At 40.6% G+C, this 22,642-nt stretch overlaps 1 protein-coding gene across 3 annotated transcripts in view; it reads right to left on the minus strand.

Moving 5' to 3' along the window:
* The window catches only part of ANO4 (anoctamin 4), a 412,900-nt gene that overhangs the window by 25,595 nt on the left and 364,663 nt on the right, over nt 1–22,642 (minus strand). For all 3 annotated transcript variants that reach the window (XM_069764298.1, XM_069764297.1, XM_069764299.1), the window contains 6 exons: nt 22,208–22,372; nt 17,501–17,537; nt 14,234–14,345; nt 13,229–13,286; nt 6,879–6,976; nt 6,409–6,551 (listed from right to left, as the gene is read on the minus strand). In XM_069764298.1, coding sequence (XP_069620399.1) covers nt 6,409–6,551; nt 6,879–6,976; nt 13,229–13,286; nt 14,234–14,345; nt 17,501–17,537; nt 22,208–22,372 — 613 coding nt within the window. The remainder of the gene's footprint in view (nt 1–6,408; nt 6,552–6,878; nt 6,977–13,228; nt 13,287–14,233; nt 14,346–17,500; nt 17,538–22,207; nt 22,373–22,642) is intronic.

Raw genomic sequence — 22,642 nt, forward strand, 5'->3', positions numbered from 1 at the left:
AGCCCACAGCCTTGCAGTGCTGGGACACCCCATCCTCTCAGCCTGATGCCCACAGCACCGCCTCACTCCTGCCACTGCTGGCATCCCAGGGAGAAAAAGTGTGTCTTATAATCCAAAAAATATGGTATATTGTAAGAGATTTGCTGCTACTGTAAAATGCTGCTGATTTTATGTCTGCAATGCCACAAGTAAAATTCTCAGCATTTCTGTTAAGTGTGAACATACCATTTTGTGGTCACTTGGAAATCGTATTAATTATTAAAGGAATTCTCTGAGACTCAAACACTGATGTCCTATTATTCGACACCAAAGATGTTTGACCAATGACTCCATTGAGGGAAAAAAGGATTCCAGTCTCCAAAAGCAGAAAGACTAGTATGAAATGACAAGTCTTTTAAAGAGGACTTTTCATGACTTTTTACATTTTGAACAGGCTACATCATGAGATAGGGGCTAAAGACTATTCTTTGTTTTTCAGTGTGCTGGAGCCATTTTTTGTCCATGTGTCACAGTTTTCACATAGCTCACCGAAAAACAAATATCATTTTAATGACACGGCTGGCACCCAACTGCTATCCGTTTTGGTTACAGCCAATTCGCTAAAAAAAAAACAACATATCTTTTTTTTTACATGACCATAGGCATGGATAAAACACATTTGACAATAATGGACATCTGAATGAGACATATAGGCTGATGATAATTGCTGGTGGCACAAGAGTTTCAAGCTGGTCAATATTAGGTTCTTCAGTATTTGAAGTTCTAGAGGTTTTTGGAGATTTTTAGAAGATCATTTTTAGCTGAGTGATTGTTCCAAAAACACATTTTATGCATGACCAGCTAAATCTTACCCCCAACACATCACTTTTATGACTATTATTTATGCTTAATATTATGATCTCTTACAAGTAGACCTTTTCAGTGCTTTACATCACACACATTCTACGTATCTGATGACTGAACAAAAATATTTGTTGTGTGTATGTGGCGCCTCTGAGGGTACAGTCGCCACAGAGGTACTGCATCTCAGCCAGTGGTGTGGTGCTCCAACTCTCTGGTAAGGAGGGGACACTGTACAGAACCCTAACACTTGCACCCATCACTAGACCTCTCCAGGCCAGGGAGGATTTAGGTAGAGGGAGTGGGTGGAGAAAGTGGAGAAAAAGGGAGAGAGTAAGGAAGTTAAGAGTTGATGAGGAGAAATGGAGCAGAGCAGATGTGTGGGTCTGAAGCTCCTGACAGTCTGAAGAGAGAGGAAGGAAAGAAGCTCCCAGAGGGAATAAAGGGGTCCTAGGGCAAGGGAAGTGCAGAAGCCACTCGTGGGGCCTGCATCCACGCTGACCGTTGCCAGGTGGAGGGACCAGGTCTCAGCAGGGGAACCAGCCCCTGATCTAGTGGGGGAACTACAAGTCACAGCTAGGAACCCGGAGACTGTCGTGTATGCAAATGAAACAGCCACCTGCACAAATATTTAGCTGAAGAGGTAGACACAGAGGATCCAAGGGACAGTGAAGATGTCGCCCGACAGGACCCGCTACTATCGGCTTGGGACACTGGGTGTGCAGCACAGGGCAGGAGAGGCAAGAGCCAGCGCAGTGAGTCGACCAGGAAAGGTACATACAAAGGGGGTTCTGGATGAGTGCCCCAAGCTACTGGAGAGTTTACTGGACCACTGACCTGGAGGACACAGCACCCCGGCTGGGGAATAACATCCGAACTGTGAGTAAAAGTGGGGAAACTGCACCCTGCTGTGTCCTCTCAATTCTTTCCTGCATTACTGGCCCTCCACCACTACCCTCCATCAATAACTTTACCATACACTTCTTTAACTGCCCTGGGAACCAAGCTCTACCTGTGGAGAGCTATAACAACTCAGCTGCATCACCAGAGGACCTGAACTGCAGCGTCAGCTATTTCTGGACGAATACCACAGTGTCATGATAAGGTAATTCAGTACCACAATGGACATTGAGGTCAGAGCACATACAGTGACCTGACAATAACCCAAAAACATAGAACGAGCTCTGAGACGTGGAAACTCTGCTAACCGCAATCCCTAATCCTCTCCAACACACTAAAGGCAGCCGTGGATTGCGCCTAACGCTCCCTATGCAACTCGGCACAGCCTGAGAAACTAGCTAGCCTGAAGATAGAAAATAAGCCTACCTTGCCTCAGAGAAATACCCCAAAGGAAAAGGCAGCCCCCACATATAATGACTGTGAGTAAAGATGAAAAGACAAACGTAGAGATGAAATAGATTTAGCAAAGTGAGGCCCGACTTTCTGAACAGAGCGAGGATAGGAAAGATAACTTTGCGGTCAACACAAAACCCTACAAAAACCACGCAATGGGGCAAAAAGACCCTCCGTACCGAACTAACGGCACGGAGGTACACCCTCTGCGTCCCAGAGCTCCAAGCAAGCAGGAAAAAACAAATAGACAAGCTGGACAGAAAAAAACAGCAAACAAAATAGTAAAGCGGAACTTAGCTATGCAGAGCAGCAGGCCACAGGAACGATCCAGGAGGAAACAGGTCCAATACTAGAACATTGACTGGAGGCCAGGATCAAGCACAAGGTGGAGTTAAATAGAGCAGCACCTAACGACTTCACCACATCACCTGAGGAAGGAAACTCAGAAGCCGCAGTACCACTTTCCTCCACCAACGGAAGCTCACAGAGAGAATCAGCCGAAGTACCACTTGTGACCACAGGAGGGAGCTCTGCCACAGAATTCACAACACCACAGGTGGCATCACGAACAATTTCCTATACAAACTTTATTCCCATTTCCACCATCATCCATCCCTTTAATTGCATACACAGGGCCACTGCTGCTGTGACCACCCCTTTAAGAACTGTCCGACCCGGTTCTGAGTACCCCACGGCCCATGCGGGTGTTGCAATCTATTTTGTTTTTGTTGTCTGTATTGTTCTTGTTGTCTGTATTGTATAATTGTTGTCTGTATTGTGTATTTGTCATGTGTATTTGATTTTTGTATTGTGCATTTGTTCTATTTATTGTGAATGTGATATTTCTATTGTGTATTGGTTGTGTATTTGGTGTTGTTTTTTTTTAGAAACACCACAGGTGAGCAAGTTTAAACTAAGGTGTCAGACTAAGCATACTGCCCAGAGCCAGCATCTGCTACAGGACATTGCTCAATGACGCGGTTTGTATTGACAACATATAATGCTGATTCAGTATGGCTCCTTCACAGGTGCCACATTACTACGTGGAAGAAAGGCCTGGCAATCTAGTTCTGTATTATGCCAAGAAAACTTGGAGAGCACAACTAATGGAATTCGATATAGTGCTTGAAGATGAACCCCTAGCTTGGAAGGCACTCAACAAGCTACAGGGAAGAGCCGATGGTTAACTTGAGTATGATCAATACTCATGAAGTGTCAGGATCAAAGCTGCAAAGCTGTTTTGATGCTGATATTGCTTACTCGAAAGGGAAGATTAAAAGCTGCAGAAATATTATAAAGTTCAGAACTTGGAATGTACGAATCATGAACCAAGGCATACTTGACATTGTCAAAGCCTAAATGGACAGAATAGGACTCGACTTACTTGAAATTAGCGAATTAAGACAGACTCAATCCGGACATTTCCAGTCAAATGAACATTGGGTCTACTATTCTGGCAATAATAAACGAAGAAGAAATGGTGTTGCTTTTATTCGCAGTCAAAGTACAATGCAGTCAGAGACAGAGTCATCGCGATACGTCTTGAAGGAGTGCAAACCCATGTCACAGTTAAACAAGTCTACTCACCGACAAAAGATGCCAAGGAGGACAGTGAACTATTCTACGATCAAGTTCAATAGGAAATTTTCAAGACGCCAAAACAAGACTTACTCATTATCATGGGAGACTTGAATACCAAAGTGGGCCACAGCAAATATGGAACCGCCGATAGAAACTTCGGACTTGGTGAAGAAAACGAGGCTGGAGGAAGATTTGTTGACTTTTACACGACACATCAACTTTCCATCATGAACACCTTCTTCCAAAATTACAAACTGAGACTTTACACAAGACATCACCAATGGGGCCTACAAGAATCAAATTGACTACATATATGTTCGCCAAAGATGGAGGTCATCGATCATTATCGTGAAAATAATGGCAGGAGCTAACTGTGGAACTGATCCTGAACTTCTGACAGCAAAGATTAGAGTCAAGCTGCCCAAATGGACTAGACAACAGGCAGATTCTAACTTAAATTTTACTAATATACCTGAATTTTTTTGGAATGGTCTGCACAACCGATACACTGAACATCGATTCAAGAAAGCCTGAGGAATTATGGACATATACAAAGACTATTATTACTCAAGAATGCAGAAATACAATAAACAAGAAGCAGAAGAGACCCCTGCAGCCAAGGTTGACAGAAGAGACTCTAAAGATCATCTAAGAAAGACAAATGGACAAAGCACAAGGTAACAAGCACGACATAGGCAACATCAGTAAAAGACTAAAGAGAGCAATTCGAGCAGGCAAAGAACTTTTCTATCAACAGATATTTACAAAGTGCTTGGATATGACAATATTCCAATAGAGCTAATAAAGTCTCTGAAGCAGCAGTTATTGTCATCACATGCCTGTGTCAACAGATATGGACAACTGGTAAATGGTCCAAGGACTGGACAAGATCCATGTTTATTCCTATTCCGAAAAAGGGAGATGCTACCGATTGTGGAAACTATATGACTATCGAGCTCATACTTCATGCCAGCAAAATAATACTGAAGATCCGGCAAAGATGGTTACAGTCTTACTTTGACAAAGAGGAACAAGCAGAATTCAGTAAAGGCAGAGAAACAAGAGATCTGATTGCTAACATTAGATGGATAATGGAAATGGCCAAAGAACACAACAAGGAAATCTATTATAGCTTCATCAACAACAGCAAATACTTTAACTGTGTTGTGCATCAGAAACTTTGGAATACCATGAAGGATATGGGTGTACCGAATTATCTGATCAGTCTCATTAAGTATCTTTACATCGACCAAGAAGCAACAGTCCAAATGGAACTTGGCAATACGGCATAGTTCAAAATAAAGAAAGGCGTGAGACAAGTCAAGAAGACAAGAAGCTATTTTCAGGAAGGCTGAACTTGGTGAAATAGAAGAAGGTATCAAAATTGCTGGATAAAACATAAACAATCTTAAATACGCAGACGATACAACATTGATAGCAAAAAACGTAGATGGAATGAAGCATTTATTACGGGGTGTCAAGATGAAAAGTTCAAATGTGGGACTGCTACTCACAAACACAAAGAAGACAAAGATATTGACTACTGCCAAATACAACAGAGACACATTTGAGATGGACGGCGATGGACTGGAAGTTTTAAAGGACTTCAACCTACTCAGATAGATAATTGAAGATGCAGCAACAATACCCGAAGTTAATAGAATAGCTATGGGCAAATCAATAATAAAGTCACTGGACAAGTTTTTCAAATTAAGTAACATTTCACTGGCGATGAAAACTCGACTCATACATAGTTTGTTCTTTTCTCTCATAACATACAGATCCAAAGCCTGAATGATAAACAAACAATACAGGATAAAGATCGACGCCTTTGAAATGTGTTTCTGGAGAAGGATCTTATCAATAAAATGGATGGCGAGAAGAACAAACAAATTAAATTTGGAACAAATCAAGCAAAATATGTCACTCGAAGCAAGGATCATCAAGCTATGACGTTTCTTCTTTGGACACATCATACGAAGAGAGCAATCATTGGAGAAGGACATCACGATTGGAAGAATAGAAGAAACAAGATGAACAGGAAGACCAGCAACCTGGAGGCTTGATACTATCAAGATAATGGCAGAGAAAATCCTGGTGTACCTATCTAGGCTTGCATAAGATCAATATTCCTACAGAGCGTTCATAAATCAAGTCGCCATGGCTCGAGATGTAGCTGAAGGATGTTAAACAATAATAATAAGCATGTCAATCTTTCTGTGTTTCGGCAGCATTTTCACCCATCAAATCAATGCATTAAAAAATGCAAGTAAAAATGGAACATTAGAATAGACCACGCTTCAGACCTATATAGTTACATAGTTATTAAGGTTGAAGGAAGACTATAAGTCCATCTAGTTCAACCCATAGCCTAACCTAACATGCCCTAACATGTTGATCCAGAGAAAGGCAAAAAAAAAACATGTGGCAAAGAATAAGCTCCACCTTGGGGAAAAAAATTCCTTCCCGACTCCACATACGGCAATCAGACTAGTTCCCTGGATCAAGGAATCAAGGAATCTAGTGTATATACCCTGTAACATTATACTTTTCCAGAAATGTATCCACTGACTGCACTTCTAAACATGTGAAATTTTTTTTATTCCAACTTCCATTGACAAGAATAGAGCTTACTCATTTCAAGGTATTCTTCAAATAATCCATATGCATTGATGGGCTGCAAATTATAATCTTTCTCCCACTGAGGAAAACTAGCAGTCCCTTGCGCACCATGTTCTTGCCTTAGTCTTCTACGTGTCCACCAATTCTGGATTAGCCTAAATAACAATCAAGAGGAAAAAAACTGATTTTTTTAAAATAATTTTTAACAATTTCACTGTTGAAATCATGGGTTCAATAATGCAAAACTCTTATGTTACAACTACAAAAATATGTTAGAGCAAAAATCGTCCATGCTCTGAATGATCTTTACTCTTATTTTGGATGTCATAATGAACAATTTGTACCAGCACAATGTGAAAATCACTGATTTATAAAGATGCTAATAGCTGAAATTTTTATTCTGGTTGTTTGAATAATTGAAACATATAGAGACACATTTTCATTTTTGTATACAATGTTAATATATGTTGGCAGTGGCTTACGGGTAACCAAGCTCCATGAAGTTATTCAATGTTTGCTTCAATACCATTATTATTCCCATCTGCATGCATAAGTCAATAAGGCATCCACTGGGGTGACACTGTAAATTAGAAATAAATGAAATCACTTTAAGAGATAAAAGCGTTCTTATTTTTTTTATAAACTGAAGTTCTGACTTGAAACCAATGTGTTATGGAATTATATGGTACAGTTCAGCCAATGAATGCTGGATGCCGGTCCAGTGGTCACATTGGTATTCAGTGGCAACCTAGCCAGTTAACTGCAAACTTCCTTCTACCTACCTGACGCAGGACCTACAAATCAGAAGAGGCATCCTGGATGCTGGCAGGTAGTAGGAAGTTCACAGAAGTACCAACATGGCTACTAGACCATGCTCATATGAATTATTTTAGTCAATTCTATTAATTAGAAATTCCAATATACAAACTTTTTCATACTTAATTGTTCTCTACACAAAGAATATTCCTGTCAATGTCAGCCTGTATTCTTCTAAAAGGTGTGGCTCTGTCAGATATTTAATGCTACATTATCTGATGACAGCCAACAATAGTGAGGTAAATACTTTAATGTTAATTGCAGGTAGTGACGGGAATTCCAACCTCTGCACAGGCCTAGGCTAAAGAAGGGATTATTACTTGCCTTTCTGGTGGTCTAGTGTAGTAGAGAAATGAAAGCACAGTTCACTGGTGGTCTCAGGTAGGGCAGAGGTTAAGTGAAGTTTTATTTATTGTTTAGGGTAGTGTAGGTCTTCCTGCACAGTTCATTAGTCATCTAGGGTAGTGGACTGGTTACTCTTTGTAATTGCAGACGGTTGTATTTTGACAATCTACGATGCGATCCCAGTCAGAAAAACATTGTACTCCCTGTACGAACGCATGGTCACATGAAAACTAGTCTCATCCGGCATTTCTCAATAGAAGAGAATTGAGAAAAGCCAAGTAAGACTAGTCATCTTGTGACCCCAGGTATGCAAATTGAATGCATGCAGCCATAAGACTGGCCACCCACATGGGAGATACAGGGGAATAGTGACAATGTACGCATAGCATACTTTCACGATTCACTAATAGTCAGACTTTTTTGTTCTTAGACTGCACAACTCTTTTAATGTACAGTCCTCTGTTAGTCTGGGGCAGGGCTGGGATGATGGGTAGGCAAGGGTGTGTACCCATCCAAAATTGCTAACTGTGCCTGTGGCCTCTGTCATTCGGCACAGTGATGGCTCGGGCACAGGCACACAAGTGAGCAGTGTCAGTGAGTCATTAATACCACTCACTGCTTTCTCTGCCTACACCCCATTTGTTCCCTTCCAACATTCAATTGTATTTGTGCTTTTAAGACGCAAATACAATTGATGATGTGAGCGTCGGGACAGGGGAATATTAATGAGCTCCCTGCTCCGCCAAGTACACTGGTAGGTCCCACAGGCTGCTTGCGGCTTGCTGGAGGCTAGAGCTACGCAGGGGATTTTGGCCAGTGCTATAAACATCACTGCATCGAGCTGCCTGCACCCACTGTTACTCAAGATAGAATAGGAGATGAGAATGTGTTGGATGAGGAACCTAGACTGAGTGAGTAGAAGACTTATTTTTTACTTTTCATGTTTGGCCTCGGAGTCGGATGATGAGGCATTTTTACATTATGGGGGTGGTGGGGTCATCATACTGAATGAGGAGCTGTGGGGGATGTCATAATGTATGAACAGCTGGGAAGGACATCATACTGTATGGAGGCTGTGGGGGATATCACGCAGTATGGGGGCTGTGGGGTGCATCATATTATGTATGTGCGACTGTGGGAGTCATCTGTTGAATGGAGGGCTGTGGTAACCTTACTGTATGGGGCTGCATGGAACATCCTACTATATGGGAGGCTGTGTGGGACATTATACTGTAAGTGGGGCTGTGTGTGCTATCATTCAGGGCTCCAGGCGTTTGTGGGCCCTGGGTGAAAGAGTCTCAGTTGGCTCCTTTAACACATACCACGATTCATGATGCACAGATACGGCAGAGAAATATAGGTATAGTACAATGTCAAAGATTTCACTTACTTCTTACATTACATGAGTGATATGAATGGCTCAGAAACTGGACAGTATAGTCCCCCATACAGTATAATTGGCACCACATAGTGCTCCATACAGAATAATGAGCCCCATATATTACTTAATACAGAATAATGGACCCCATGTAATGTTCCTTAGAGAATAATGGATCCCATATATTGCTCCATAGATAATGAGCCCCATATAAGGCTCCATACATAATGGGCCCAATATAATGCTCCATGCAGTATATGATGGGCTCCATATATTCCTCCATACATAAGCCCCATATATTGCTCCATAGAAAATTAGCCCCATATATTACTCCATACATAATGAGCCATACAGTACATGATGGGCCCCATATAATGCTCCAGTATTTGACGGGCCACATATAGTGCTCCAGTATATGATGGGCCCCATATGATGCTCCAGTATACAGTATGATGGGCTCCATATAATTCTCCATACAGAATGGGTACCATATATTGCTTCATATATAATAGGCCAATATAATGCTCCAGCATATGTTTGGCCCCATATCATGCTCCAGTATATGATGGGCCACATATAATGCTCTAGTATATAATAGGCCCCATAAAATGCTCCAGTATAAGATGGGCCTCATGTGATGCTCCAGTATATGATGGGCCCCATATGATGCTCCAGTATATAATGGGCCCCATATGATACTCCATATACAATGGACCCCATATGATGCTCCAGTATATGATGGGCCCCATATGATACTCCAGTATATGATGGGTCCCATATGATGCTCCATATATAATGGGCCCCATATGATGCTTCAGTATATGATGGGCCCCATTTAATGCTCCATACAGAATGGGCCCCATATATTTCTCCATATTTAACAGGCCCATATAATGCTGCAGTATATGATGGGCCCCATATGATGCTCCGGTATATGATAGGCCCCATAAAATGCTCCAGTATAAGATGGGCCTCATGTGATGCTCCAGTATATGATGGGCCCCATATGATGCTCCAGTATATAATGGGCCCCATATGATACTCCATATACAATGGGCCCCATATGATGCTCCAGTATATAATGGGCCCCATATGATACTCCATATACAATGGGCCCCATATGATGCTCCAGTATATGATGGGCCCCATATGATACTCCAGTATATGATGGGTCCCATTTGATGCTCCATATATAATGGGCCCCATATGATGCTTCAGTATATGATGGGCCCCATATAGTAACATAGTTAGTAAGGCCGAAAAAATACATTTGTCCATCCAGTTCAGCCTATATTCCATCATAATAAATCCCCAGATCTACGTCCTTCTACAGAACCTAATTGTATGATATAGTAACATAGTTAGTATATAATGCTCCATACAGAATGGGCCCCATATATTTCTCCATATTTAACAGGCCCATATAATTCTCCACTATATGATGGGCCCCATATCATGCTCCATATATAATGGGCACCATATGATGCACCAGTATATGATGGGCCCCGCATGATGCTCCAGTAAATGATGGGCCCCATATGATTCTCTATACATTATGGGCCCATATAATGCTCCAGTATATGATGTGCCCAATATGATGCTCCAGTATATGATGAGCCCCATATTATGCTCCATACAGAATGGGTCCCATATATTGCTTCATATTTAATGGGCCCATATAATGTTCTAGTATATGATGGCTCCATATGATGCTCCAGAATATGATGAGCCCCATATAATGCTCCATACATAATGGGCCCCATATAATGCTCCATGCAGTATTTGATGGGCTCCATATATTGCTCCATACATAAGCCCCATATATTGCTGCATAGAAAATGAGCCCCATATATTGCTCCATACATAATGAGCCATACAGTACATGACGTGGTTCATAAGGGTGGATAGTGTAGGGGCTATAGCTGCCAAGTAATGTGGTTATTATTTTTATTATTTATTATAGGGCCATTTATTCCATGGCACTTTACATGTGAGGAGGGGTATACATAATAAAAACAAGTACAATAATCTTAAACAATACAAGTCACGACTGGTACAGGAAGAGAAAGAACCCTGCCCGCGAGGGCTCACAATCTACAAGGGATGGGTGAGGATACAGTAGGTGAGGAGGATACAGTAGGAAAGCTGATAACGGCAAATTTTGTGGTGGTTATAGCTTATAAGGATGGACAGTGTGGCGGCTATAGCTCATAAGGATGGGCAGTGTCATGGTTATAGATAATAAGGGCGGAAACTGTGTTAATTCCATGATGCACGCAAACACCATCAGACATATCCCTTTAAGTATAATGCGGTCTGTTTGGTTTCCATTAGGTCATCTATCAAATGCTGAACACCTTAACTGAAACCAAAAATAACCTATAGTTAAGCTACATAAGCTTCCATAACCATCTTTGGCTTTAATATTTAAAATATAGGATGCCAGGGATGACAATCGCTATTATCCCAAGTATTTTGTAAATTATCCGCAAGCAATGAGTAATTCCTATGTCTAATTGTGAAATTGCACCCCCCTGGTAAGTTACGCCCCTAATGAACACCCCTTTTGTTTTTACGTTTGCAAGTATTTTTTGGTGTAAAAGATAACATTTGTAGCAAAGCGGTCATCAGGATTTGTTACCCGAGGCATATGGAGGGTGGGGGGAATGCATTAGAGGTCCTGTTACTTTATTCCCTCACCCATTCTTTTACTGGGGGGTAGACGCCATTGGCCTCATCGGCCTACGGCAACAAAATACGTTGTTCCGCCCTGTACTGGGATAGTGGAGGAATTCATATCTAATGAATTAAAGAGGTAAATGAGCAATGGACTGATAATCTAGGGAAAATTACAGTAAGTTAAAAGGGTTTTCCCCACATACACAGTACATTTTAATTAATGGATCGTGGAATAAAAATAAGCTTCACAATTTGATTTGTTAAAAATAAATGGTCCTGTGCTGAGGTAATCTTATAAATGTGCCCCTGCTGTGTATTATCTGTGTCTGACCATACAGGGACATGATCTCATCATACCAAGCTCCTGGGCAGGGGACAAAAGAGTATACAGACAGGACAGCACAGGATCATAGCAGATTCTTTTTGTGAGGTAAAACATTTCACTGCCTGTTCTTAAACAATGTTTTACCTCAAAAAAAGAATTACCTGTGATCTCCTGCTGTAATATCTGTATACTTTTTTGATTCCTCTCCTGCCCAGGAGCTGTGATATGACCAGACCATGTCCCTGTACGGTCAGACACACAGTACACAGCAGGGGCACATTTATAAGATTATCTCAGCACAGGAACATTTTATTTAAACACATCCAATTGTGGAACTTACTATTATTCCAATATCTATTGATTAAAATATTGAATAAAATTTACTTTGTTCAGGGGAAAACCCCTTTAATGTGCAGGTTCCTTGTGGTCCACGGAGGTTGAGTTCTAACCTTGTGTCCAATGAACCAACCTGAGTGATTTCTAATTTATTCTGTCTCCCTACTGGAACCAGAATGTAATGAACTCATCACATTAAACTTTCCCTTTCTGCACTGATCATACTGAAGAGTCGAGAGCAGAGACAGAGAAGACTGTACATCTGTAAATCAACACTTCTGTTTATAATGGACAAAGCAAGATGAGCAATCAGTCTGACTATTTAAGAAGCCATCAGGTCTCCTGCAACTTCAGATTATAACATTTTTCCTTGCTAAACAGTCAGAAAAATGTAATATATACAGTATATCCCCGAACCACAGCATCTGTACTATACTATCCTCGGATAGTGTATCATTACAGAATACTATTTATGTATCCTTTAATTAATCTTTAAAGTGGCTCCAAGCTGCACTTTGATCCTTTATACTGTAAGTAGAACTATATAACCTTTCAATACATAATATTTGCAAAATATTGCAAGGTTGAAAGCAAAGCTAAATATAATATTTAGTGATGAGCGAATATACTCGTTACTCGAGATTTCTCGAGCATGCTCGGGAGTATTTTTTAGTGCTCCGAGATTTAGTTTTCATCGCCGCAGCTGAATGATTTACATCTGATAGCCAGCATAAGTACATGTGGGGGTTGCCTGGTTGCTAGGGAATCCCCACATGTACTTATGCTGGCTAACAGATGTAAAACATTCAGCTGCGGCAAGAAAAAATAAACTCTGAGCACTAAAATATACTCGGAGGACCCCCGAGCATGCTCGAGAAACCTTGAGTAACGAGTATATTCACTCATCACTAATAATATTTCATCAAAAACTAAAACATATTATATTCACTAACCTCTTCCAGTCGCCATCTGTTTATAAGCCTTAAATAAGCACCCGGTCTTCCGGTAAACCTTCAATGATTAAAAAGTATATGTGATTATCTGAAACGTACTGGATCATTAGTTTTGAGATAAATCTATAATAATGCATCTATAATATGTGCTCATCTCTTTTTTTTGATGAATGGTTGAACTCGGGAGTTAAACCTGGCCAATGTGCAGGATTTGCATAGCACTGAATGGTTTTGCAGCCTTTAATGGCTTATATGGATGTCTGCCATAGCTAAGCCACATCTAAATAACAAAAGCCAATTTAATTAATAAAAGGCCACATTAAAAAATAAAATGAGCAGGATAGAAATAGATTTCTTATCTGAGCTTATTTGGATAGCCACATCCCGGGCAGAAGAAAGCAAGATAAACACAGGTTACAAGAAAAAAGTCGAAAAAAAAACCATTCCCCACTACAACAATGTGAAAATTGAATTAGAGTGCGTAGTTTTTGAAGGAGAGGCAAATTTAAAAAGAAAGTTGTTAACATGACACCTTGATTAATTTCCCCTCCTAGCATCCATGTATTACATATCCTATGCTATATACCATTCTCATCCAGGTTGTATTCTGCTGTTTTCCTATTAGCATTCCTCTAATACATCTCTCAATGCTGGCTCGTGGACGGAACACTGTAGTGTGATAGGCACTGTATTATGGGCATAGTATACTCCCATTAATAGACTGCTGATTACTTTAAACATTAATAAAAAAAACATTTCCATATTGGCTAATTCATTATGCAGTCCCGCCCAACACTGACTATGTGGCACATGTTCTCCGTACAGATTCATATAGGAATACCCAATGAAATATTCATCAACCTACTAACTAGAATCATTTCAGCAATAAGCACACAAATCTAATAGGATCATGTGTATTGTGGCACATTTAATATTGGGTGATCTCCAAAGTGTAAAATATTCCCTACTTCCTCAAGATCAAATAAAAAGGCAAAATGCGCTTACCTCCCAAGAAAGAATGCTATGTAAAAGGTCGAACTGTTCAGATTGACAAACTGAAAAAGAAACATTTTCAAAGTGAAGCTGTTCTCCCACTCTGACTCAGTGCGCGGCTGTTCTGTGGGTAGAAACATGCACAACTGTAGATAATCTGCCATAATCTGCTGATCCGTAAATATACTGTATGATAAACATTACCCTCTACTACTTTATTGGAGGTTTCGGATATTAGTGAAATATCTGTAATTAATGTATGAAAGATCTCAGGAGTTTTTAGTTGTGTCTAAGTAATAATAATAATAATAATCTTTATTTTTATATAGCGCTAACATATTCCGCAGAGCTTTACCCACATTATCATCACTGTCCCCAATGGGGCTCACAATCTAAAAAGTGTTAGCCTATCATTAAAATAGTCTATCATACTAGAGTTGGGGGCGAGCAACGTGCCCTCTTTATTGCTTAGCAGGCACAGCTCTATACTTTTAATGTTGCCTGTTTCTGGTATTACAACATCATCCTATTTGACTCTGACTCTGTCAGCACATAATGACTGTTCAAACCACGTTCAGACGCACGGTGGACCCTTGGTGTGGCCACTCATTTAAAGGGGTGGTCTGAAGGCAAAGTAATTTTAGCTCTATATCCCAATTTATTTAGTGCCGCAATCTAAACTAATTTCTAATATACTTGCATTAAAAATGTCCCATCCTTCAATAACTACACTATCTAACTGCTACTCTTTTTACCTATTCGTTCTTTGATGAGGCTTTGCGGCGCCGGCGTCCCTACATGCTGCCACTCTCCTCTGGCAGGGACATAACTCCCTCATCGTCAAGACCCCCATCCCATACCTTCTCCTCCTTCCTCGTTGGCTGCTGCCCGGGGGTGCAGATCCCAGAGCACTGTGCTTAGGGTGTGCGCACACTCCCTCCTTCTTAAATGAGCCGTGTGTGCTATCCTAAAGTGTCCCCAGCCAATGGCTGGGAGACTCGTATTATTTAAGGCACCTCCACCTGCATGGAAGTGCCTGTGCAATGTTATTAGTTTGTTCCTAAAAACACTTGCTAGTTATCAGGTCCCTTTCTGCTAATCCCGCTAGTATCTGTATGTTCCTAACCACCTTGGTAGTACTTGCCTTGTCAGTCTGTATTACAGTCGGATCCTCCTGCACCTGCCGTGCTAGTCTGTAAAACATCTGGACCTGTCTGCACCTGCCGTGCCAACCCGATTACAGCCGGACACTCCTGCATCTACCGTACCAGTCTGTACATCAGCCGGACTTGCCAGCACTTTTTGTGTCAGTCTAAATATCAGTCGGATCAGTCTGCTCTTGCCGTATCAATCTGTATTACAGCCGGACCCGCCTGCACCTCTCATGCCCATCTGTATTACATCCAGATCCCACCTGCACCAGCAGAACCAGTCTGTACATCAGTTAGACTAACCAGCACTTGCAGTGCCAGTCTATATATCAGCCGTACCAATCTGCACCTGCCTGTGCCTGCCTGCATCAACTGTTCTTACCCTCCGGGCTGGTTCAGCTGCCAGTGGGGGTCAGCTGCTGTGCATCCGTGGTGTGTCATGGAGTAGCACCTGGTGTTCATCAACAGCCAAGCCTAACCCCACCATCAGGGGCTCTATTGAAAAGTCAGGCGCTCACCTAGTCATACCCCTCTCGGCTCTCCTCGGACCACTGTACAGTGGTTCCACCACTCCCGTTACAGGCTTCATTTGAGAATCGCAGTGCATGCGGTGATAGTAAAAAGAAGCGTCATCAGGGGGCAGAGGCTGCAGTCACTGCTGCAGCCCTTGTCCCCTGACTGAATCCAAGCGTTATTAGTGACGCTCGTTTCAGGGGTTGGGCTAGTCCCTGCGCGATGTGCACAATGACAGCACGCACTCTGTTGTCAGCTCAGATCAACAGTAAAGAGCTGTAAATAGAAAAGCAGTTAGGTAGTGTAGTGAGCAAGGGTAGGGAATTTTTAATGGAAGTAAACAAGAAAATATTTTAGATTATGGAATGAAATAGAGATTTATAATGAAAATTACTTTACCTTCTGACCACACTTTTAAGTGCAGCTTAACACCAACTTGTTTTCCATTTCTCTCTGCCCTTCTCTGGCTCTATGACGTCAGAGATGTCAATCAAAGAAGTTGGAGAGGAGACTGAGGGAAAATAAGTATTGTATAGTGCACACACTTTTTTTCCATCAGTTTCCACACTTCTCCGGATCCAATCAAGCCAGAGCTGTCAATCACAGATAAAGGGGGCAGAGATAGAAGTCAAACTGGTAGGTGGTTAGGTGCACTGAACCGTTCAGCCAATCTAAGGGTGCATCGGGAACCTGTGCTTGGTTTTCATAGTCGTTTTATGCTCACAAACTTCCTTTAAATGAATGAGACTGAACTGCAATACCAACCTCAAATATTAGTAAAAGTATGCAGCTCTGCTTTACTGAGCAGGGTAAAACATGAACAAGAAGCAGTGCTGATGGCAACGTTCAGCCCCTATGAACAGCTGATGTAGAAGGATCCCGAGAATCGGACCCCCACAGCTGAATATTGGTGGAATACCCCAAGCGTAGGCTATAAATGTAAAAAAAGAACAAAAACAAAACCCTTTAAATATCGATTTAAGCTCCACAACATACAGTATAAGTAGTCAGCCACTGCTTCTGCCCGATCTTTTCTATAAGTTTTCTCTTGGTCTTTGATGGAAAATATACTGTAATCTATATGACAATAGTATTTACAATAAAGACTAAAACATGCAACCTAGCTAAAGCACAAATACACCTGCATATACAATTCCATTCTAGAATTCTTAAACCTGATTATCACTGGTACCTACTAAAGAGTCATCAATATGACATATTATTATTATTATTATTACTATTATTATTATTACTAATAATAATAATAATAATGCCATCTTTAATATTATTACCAATAAAAATAATTATTATTGAGAAGTTGATAAGTTGTTATTGAGAAATGCAGGTTCTGCAGTATTTCTTCGCTCTTAATAACATAGCACTGGAGTGTCATCATGATCAACAGTTCTTTATTAACTGTACAAAGGCTCCAAACCCCATAAGCACATATCACAGAGTCAGACTCACTTTTGCAAGATTGGCCATAGTCGCCTCACAGTTAGGTAATAATATTTAATAATTCACATTGCTTCTTGTTCATTATATTCTCGGTTCTCCAAGCGAATAGCACAGTTATAAGCATGAATAAAAATCACAAATATTTATTTATTCTTACCGAGGTTAGTGAGAAAAAGTGCAACTTTTTCATACAACTGTAAAACAGAACAAATAAGGTTTAATGTCACTTGTCACCAATCTTCTGCTGTCATGCACCTAGGTATCAAAGGGTTATTCCCCAAAATCATAATGTGGTCTTAACTAAAAAGAGTGATATACTGCAGGATAGGTATCAATATATTAGACAAAAAGAAAGCTGTCCAGAACATATTCAAGAATAAGTTGCAAACCACAATTTATTGGAGACAACAAACATTCAACAGTACAGAAAGTTGAAAAAAAACCACTTCTGTAGGACTGCTACGTGTTTCAAACACAAGTCCTTGGTAACTTATAATTTATCATTTATGACCAGATGATTCTCCCGCTCTGTGGGGTAAGCTGAACTCTTTCCTTTTTGTATTTTCAGGATGGAGCTGTATAAAAGTATACAATGAAAGATGGTGCTCTGTATAAAGGGGCTGCAAAGAAGGATATACGATAGGAAGTGGCTGTGTATAGAGTGCCTGAAAGGAGAGATATACTGCAAGATAGTGTGGTATAAAGCGGGCTGAAAGAAGAGATATACTGCAGGAAGGGGCTGTATACAGGGGCTGAGATTAATTGAACCTTATTTGGTGCCTGCTGCTGAGAGACGAGAGTGGTGAAACTGCAAATGCTGCTCAACTGATGCATGTTAGAAATACAGATGTACAGAAAAGTACTCCAAAAATATAAAAAAATATATATAAAAGATACAAATTCAATAGTCCGATACTCTGTGACAGGAGTGGAAACCACCAAACCAAGAAGAGCAGCCCAAGCAACCAATCTATGGATTACCAGAGAAGCACCACACAGGTAATAGATTATAAAATGCCTTTATTAACTATTGATGGCAAAATTAAAAAAACAGGTATCTGTGCGCATGACAGGACTAAGGAACAACACATATACAGTACAGACCAAAAGTTTGGACACACCTCATTTAAAGATTTTTCTGTATTTTCATGACTATGAAAATTGTACATTCACACTGAAGGCATCAAAACTATGAATTAACACAGGTGGAATTATATACTTAACAAAAAAGTGTGAAACAAATGAAATTATGTCTTATATTCTAGGTACTTCAAAGTAGCCACCTTTTGCTTTGATGACTGCTTTGCACACTCTTGGCATTCTCTTGATGAACTTCAAGAGGTAGTCACCGGAAATGGTCTTCCAACAATCTTGAAGGAGTTCCCAGAGATGCTTAGCACTTGTTGCTCCCTTTGCCTTAACTCTGCGGTCCAGCTCACCCCAAACCATCTCGATTGGGTTCAGGTCTGGTGACTGTGGAGGCCAGGTCATCTGGCATAGCACCCCATCACTCGCCTTCTTGGTCAAATAGCCCTTACACAGCCTGGAGGTGTGTTTGGGGTCATTGTCCTGTTGAAAAATAAATGATGGTCCAACTAAACGCAAACCGGATGGAATAGCATGCCGCCGCAAGATGCTGTGGTAGCCATGCTGGCTCAGTATGCCTTCAATTTTTAATAAATCCCCAACTGTGTCATCAGAAAAGCACCCCCACTCCATCACACCTCCTCCTCCATGCTTCACTGTGGGAACCAGGCATGTAGAGTCCATGCTTTCACCTTTTCTGCTTCACACAAAGACATGGTGGTTGGACTAATCAGACCAAAGCACAGATTTCCACTGGTCTAATGGTCATTCCTTGTTTTCTTTAGCACAAACAAGTCTCTTCTGCTTGTTGCCAGTCCTTAGTAGTGGTTTCCTAGCAGCTATTTTACCATGAAGGCCTGCTGCACAACGTCTCCTCTTAACAGTTGTTGTAGAGATGTTTCTGCTGCTAGAACTCTGTGTGGCATTGACCTGGTCTCTAATCTGAGCTCCTGTTAACCTGCGATTTCTGAGGATGGTGACTCGGATAAACTTATCCACAGAAGCAGAGGTGACTCTTGGTCTTCCTTTCCTGGGGCGGTCCTCATGTGAGCCAGTTTCTTTGTAGCGCTTGACGGTTTTTGTCACTGCACTTGGGGACACTTTCAAAGTTTTCCCAATTTTTCGGACTGACTGAACTTCATTTCTTAAAGTAATGATGGACACTCGTTTTTCTTTACTTAGCTGCTTTTTTCTTGCCATAATACAAATTATAACAGTCTATTCAGTAGGACTACCAGCTGTGTATCCCCCAGACTTCTGCTCAACACAACTGATGGTCCCAACCCCATTTATAAGGCAAGAAATCCCACTTATTAAACCTGACAGGGCACACCTGTGAAGTGAAAACCATTTCTGGTGACTACCTCTTGAAGGTCATCAAGAGAATGCCAAGAGTGTGTAAAGCAGTCATCAAAGCAAAAGGTGGCTACTTTGAAGAACCTAGAATATAAGACATATTTGCAGTTGTTTCACACTTTTTTGTTAAGTATATAATACCACATGTGTTAATTCATAGTTTTGATGCCTTCAGTGTGAATTTACAATTTTCATAGTCATGAAAATACAGAAAAATCTTTAAATGAGAAGGTGTGTCCAAACTTTTGGTCTGTACTGTAGTTGCTTCACAAAAAAAGGTAGTAATGGTCGACCCTGTATATATATATAAATAAATAAATAAATCCCTCAGTGATAAAAAAAAAAAAACTCCAAAATGTGCAAATATATAATTGTGTGCTCAAATACTTCAAAAATATATATAGAGAGAGTGTATCAAATCCAGGTATAAAGTATTATCATATACAAAGTGCAATGTGCAAGAGCAGCAATTCAAATATCAAAATCTAATCACATAACCAAGTGTTTCAATAGAGCCAAAAGTGCTATGTGCAAGTAGAGGGTTAAAAAATGCTCAATATCTACCTTATGGGGTCGCCACATCCCATAATTGCGCACCCCAACGCGCGTTTGGGAAGTTATCCTTCATTATCCCTGATGAAGGATAACGTCCGAAACGCGGAAGAAAAAGAGGAAAAAAAACAAAAAATAGAAAATCGCCGAGGGTGAAGGCATTAAAGCAGAAAAAAAAGCATTTTCTATCTTGCGCAAAATTTATAAACCACATTCAGTATGCTATTTTGAAAAAATTGTCACAAAACACGCCAACAAATACCATAAGATGAAAAAAGAAAGGTGACTTCGAAAACCTGGAAACGTGGAGCAATGTCTTTATCAGGCACATTTTGTCTAGAAATCTTCTAAAAAAGCTCATAAAAATAAAAGAAGTGACATGTTGATTCTTCTGGCGACTTCCACTTGGATGTCACCACTATTTACATAGGATGTAAAAGCAAAGTTCACAAAAGACGTCCAGAAAGACATAAGGTCAAAGGAAAAACACCGCCGCTTGCATGCACCTCCCTAGAAAAGTTAGTCAGGAAATTGACAGTAGTGTCTTTTCTGTTGATTTTGCCACCAGCGTCTTTGTTTTACAGTCTATATATAAAACGGTTATGGCTTTCAAGTGGAGGCTGCCAGAAGAATGATCAGGCCCCTTCACGGGCTCAAAGTGTATATAAGAGGCCATGTGGGGTGCATATTGTATATAGGCTATGTGGGGGATCATATTGTATATTGGTGGCTATGTGAGGGCTCATATTTATATAGATAAGCTATGTGGGGGCTCACACTGTATATAAGAGGCCATGTGGGGCGCATACTGTATATAGGCTATGTGGGGGATCATATTGTATATTGGTGGCTATGTGAGTGCTCATATTTATATAGATAAGCTATGTGGGGGCTCACACTGTATATAGGAGGCTATGTGGGGCTCAAACTGTATATAGGCTATGTGGGGGATCATATTGTATAGTGAATGATCATATTGTATATAGTGAAGCTATGTGGGGGCTCACACTGTATATAGGGGCTATGCGGGAACTCATACTCTATAGAGAGAGGTTATGTGGAAAATCACACTGTATACAGAGGCTATATGAGGGCTCATATTGTAAATAGGGGGTTTTGTGGGGCTAATACTGTTTACAGGAGGCTATATGGAGGCTCATACTCTTTATAGGCTATGAGGGGGATAATACTGTATATTGGGTGCTCTGTGAGGGCTCATACTGTATATGGGAGGCTATGTGGGGCTCACACTGTATATAGGAGGCTATGTGGGGGCTCATAATGGATATAAGGGGCTAAGAGGGGGTTCATATTGTATATAAGAGGCTGTGGAGGCTCACAGTGTATACATAGGTTTATGTGGGGCTCATACTGTATTTAGAGAGGCTATGTAGGGACTCATACTGTATACAGGATGCCATGTATGGGATCTTACAGTATATAGGGAGCTGTGTGTGGGCTCCTACAGCATATAAGGGGCTTTGTGTGGGCTCTTATGGTATATAGGGGCCTATGTGTGGGCTCTTACAGTGTATAAGGAGCTGTGTTGGCCTCTTATGGTATATAGGGGAGCTGCGTGTGGGCTCACACAATGTATAGGAGATGTCAGAATACTTAATTCTGCTCAATATTAAATGATACAGTTAATATTAATTTAAAATAATAATATGTTAATATTAATATTGAGCAAAATTCATTTCAGTCTATTGGTTCAGCCTTCCACAACAGTCATGGTCTCTCATGTGACTCCTCTGGAAAATTAATTATCCCCTATTGTTGTAGTGTCATCAAATTGTTTTGTGACATGATCATATAACACACATTAAATATGAAAAATGTCAATAAGGAGTATGTGAAAGTCTCATCTTACCACATTCAGAAGCATTATGATACAGAAGTTGATACACACTGCAGTCCCTGTGGTAGCAACCTGAGAATTATTCCTGATTAAGGCCCATTTAAAGGCAGCAAATGTACTGACAGTCACAACACGATATATAACAATGCCGAAAACAGCAGCAATTACCACACATATCTGAAAAGAAAAAGAAGATAAGCTGGCATCAGAAATAGAATTATGCTTTCAATACTGGCACTATTATATGGGTAGAGTACTTCTCGCTAGACAGAGAAACATTTCCCAGTAGTCTTGTATGGCACAAAGAGCCATCAAAAGCTTCCTGCCTGTGATGCACAATTCTATCAAATAGTGGTATATCTGCCAAAGTGCTACACTATGACATTGAAAATTTCCCTTTCAGCCAACTTCAGGATAAAAAAAAATCATGCTTTTTTCAATATAAAA

Source organism: Ranitomeya imitator, chromosome 4 (genome assembly GCF_032444005.1).
Source record: "Ranitomeya imitator isolate aRanImi1 chromosome 4, aRanImi1.pri, whole genome shotgun sequence".
NCBI lineage: Eukaryota > Metazoa > Chordata > Amphibia > Anura > Dendrobatidae > Ranitomeya > Ranitomeya imitator.